We start from the raw sequence: 2,685 nt of genomic DNA on the forward strand, positions 1-2,685 counted from the left end.
TATTTTTACTATATATACTGTACACACAGTGTATCATACGTACCATAATTTTATATATAGCATATGTATACTTTATATACACACTGTGTATGTGCCATATATACACGATATATGTACATATATATATACACTGTATATATACACATAAATATGCATATAGATACATACATATGTAGATACATACATATATATATGTCTATATCTCTATATATATGTATGTGTGTATAAATACTGTGTTGCACGGTTGCCAGCTGGGGCGACGACAACGACTTTATATACTATATGTACAGTATATACAGCATTTATAGCATATTTCACATATATAGTATATTATATGTATTATATACAGTATTTATAGCATATTTCACATATATAGTGCGTTATATATACTGATTATTCCTCTCCCTCACGGCGTTGCCCTCACTCAAGATGGCGGAAGGCGCCTCCCTCAGGCACCTGTTGCCACGGCGGCCGCCGCTTCCTATTGGCTGACACGGGGCGGGGGGCCCGCGGCGGCGGCTTCCTATTGGCTCAGACGGCGCGGGGGGCGAAGGAAACAAAATGGCGGGCGCGGGGCGGGTGAAGCCGCCCCGGCAACGTCCGCTCAGCCGCCCCCGCGCGGCCCCGGCCATGGAGGAGCCGCCGCTCCGGGAGCCGCCGCCGGCCGGGGAAGGAGAGGAGGAGGAAGGAGAGGAAGAGGAGGAGGAGACGGACACAGAGTGGAGCTTCGTCGACGGCGAGATGGAGGCGGTGGCGCTGCGGGACCTGCCCACCGCCACCATCGCCTGCAACCTGGACCCGCGCGTGTTCCAGGACGGGCCGTGCCGGGTGAGCCGCGCCGGGAGGGGCCGGGGTGGGGGGCAAAATCGGGCTCTGCTCCCGGGGAACAAGGGCCAGGAGGAGAGGGAACGGCCTCCGGCTGTGCCAGGGGAGGGTCGGGTTGGATACCGGAGCAGTTCCTTCCTGGAAAGGGTTGTGAGCCACCGGCACTGCCCGGGCTGGGCTCGGGATCGGCGGTCCCGGAGCTCCCCTCCAGCCTCGGGGGTTCAACCCCAGCGCTCTCCCGGTTTAATTCCTTTTAATTCCCGCACCCTCCGCTCGGGGACAAGCTCCACGCAGGCCAGCACGGGGGAAAAAAATGAGCCTTGCACCGCCTTACCCCGCTGTGGCCGAGGTTTTGCTCGGCGCACCCCAAAAGCACGGTTTTGCTTTTTTTTTTTTAATACGTTTTTATAGTTGGTTTTCCTACAGGCACTTCTATCCTGGTGTCTTTCATACTGAGGGAGATGCTCAGCTTTTTTTTAAACAGGTGGGAGTCGAATGGACTTGAAAAATCGGGCAATAAGTGTAATAAAGGTTTAAACCCCCTAAAATAATCGCCTGTCCCTTGGTGAAACACCACTTGGAAACACCACATCTCAACCTGCTGACGGCTATAAAGTATTAAAAGTAGGAGATGCAGTTCATTATTTTGCAGTTTCTCAGGTTATTTAATTTTTAATGATAGTATATTTTTTTTTTTTTTGGTGTGTATTGGAGAATTCCAGACTGGTTTTGGGGTGGAAGGGACCTTAAAAGATCCATATGGGCAGGGACACCTTCCACCAGCCCAGGTTGCTCCAAGCCCTGGGCCTCGGACACTCCCCAGGGATGGGTCTTTGAACACTTAAACCGTTTTTCAGTCTTTTTTTTTTTTTTAATTATTCCAGTTAATCTCTGTCTGCAGTAATTTAATTTAGACGAGGGCAAAGTCTTAGGTGCCCTTAAAACGACAATAAAAAATTGGTTTAACTTCTTTCCCCCCCGCCTCTTTCTAAGAGCTGCAGCAGGAAGGGATGCAGATTCCTTAAAATACTAACACATTAATTAGATGTTCATCATTAATTACTTGTTCATCATCTCAGCACAAACCCCGTTCTCTCGCCCTTGGATGACAACTTATTACTGCAGAAATGGCTTTTCTGAGGCAAAGAATGGGAGAATTATCTTGAAGAAATAGGTGTGTCCAGGAGGGGGGAAAAAAAAGCCTCAAAAGTTTTATAAATAATGCAAAATAAAATAAAAAAAAAGAGAGAAGAGTCGAGGCACTGAGGACCTGGTGATTAAAAACGTGCTAGTTGTACCCAGGCTTTTAATAGGTGGAAAAAAAATCAGCTTAAGTGTCAGGGAACTGAACTTTTAAGCATGGAAATACATAATTTAGCTGCAGTTCGTGCAGTCAGAGAGGTGGGGAATGACCTGAGAGCTGCAAACACTTGAATGCTGTGTAGGGAAACACATTCATGGGCTGGCTTTGGTTTTTAATAGTACTTTTATATCTCTTTAATTATTTAGATATTTTAAGAGAACCGTGTGGTGATGAAGGGAGGAGGAAAGGGGTGTAAAATACACCGCCAGACGCTGAGTTTGCTAAATATCCTGTGAATTTGGGTGGGCTTCGGTGCTTTTCTGTGAACTTTCTGCTGTTCCCAGAGCGGGGTAACCCTCCTAAAATATCTTCTCCGTGTAGTTAACGTTCCTTTTTCCCTTCAGAAGGGCCCCTTAATAATCCTGGATTGCCCCATTTGGGGAGGGTTGATCCAATCAAAGGTGAGACAGGACAGCTATTTCTGTTTTCACCCTTCCCAAACGTTGATTTGGGCTTGAAATGCTGCTCGAATTTATTGTTCCTCCCCTTTTTTTGAC

General features: G+C 47.2%; 1 protein-coding gene across 2 annotated transcripts in view; it reads left to right on the forward strand.

Moving 5' to 3' along the window:
* The first annotated feature begins 546 nt into the window (after positions 1–546).
* Positions 547–2,685, forward strand: part of LOC114072509 (calcipressin-1-like) — a 5,660-nt gene continuing 3,521 nt past the window's right edge. The window contains exons 1-2 of one of the 2 annotated variants that reach the window (XM_027910393.1): positions 547–828; positions 2,533–2,662. In XM_027910393.1, the coding sequence (XP_027766194.1) occupies positions 562–828; positions 2,533–2,646 (381 nt within the window). In that variant the 5' untranslated portion in view covers positions 547–561 and the 3' untranslated portion in view covers positions 2,647–2,662. Of the gene's footprint in view, positions 829–2,532; positions 2,663–2,685 lie in introns of those variants that run through there. The other variant, XM_027910394.1, reaches the window with a different exon arrangement.

This window comes from Empidonax traillii, unplaced genomic scaffold, assembly GCF_003031625.1.
Source record: "Empidonax traillii isolate 1590-97213 ecotype Southwest subspecies unplaced genomic scaffold, ASM303162v1 scaffold3372:size31676, whole genome shotgun sequence".
Taxonomy (NCBI): Eukaryota; Metazoa; Chordata; class Aves; order Passeriformes; family Tyrannidae; genus Empidonax; species Empidonax traillii.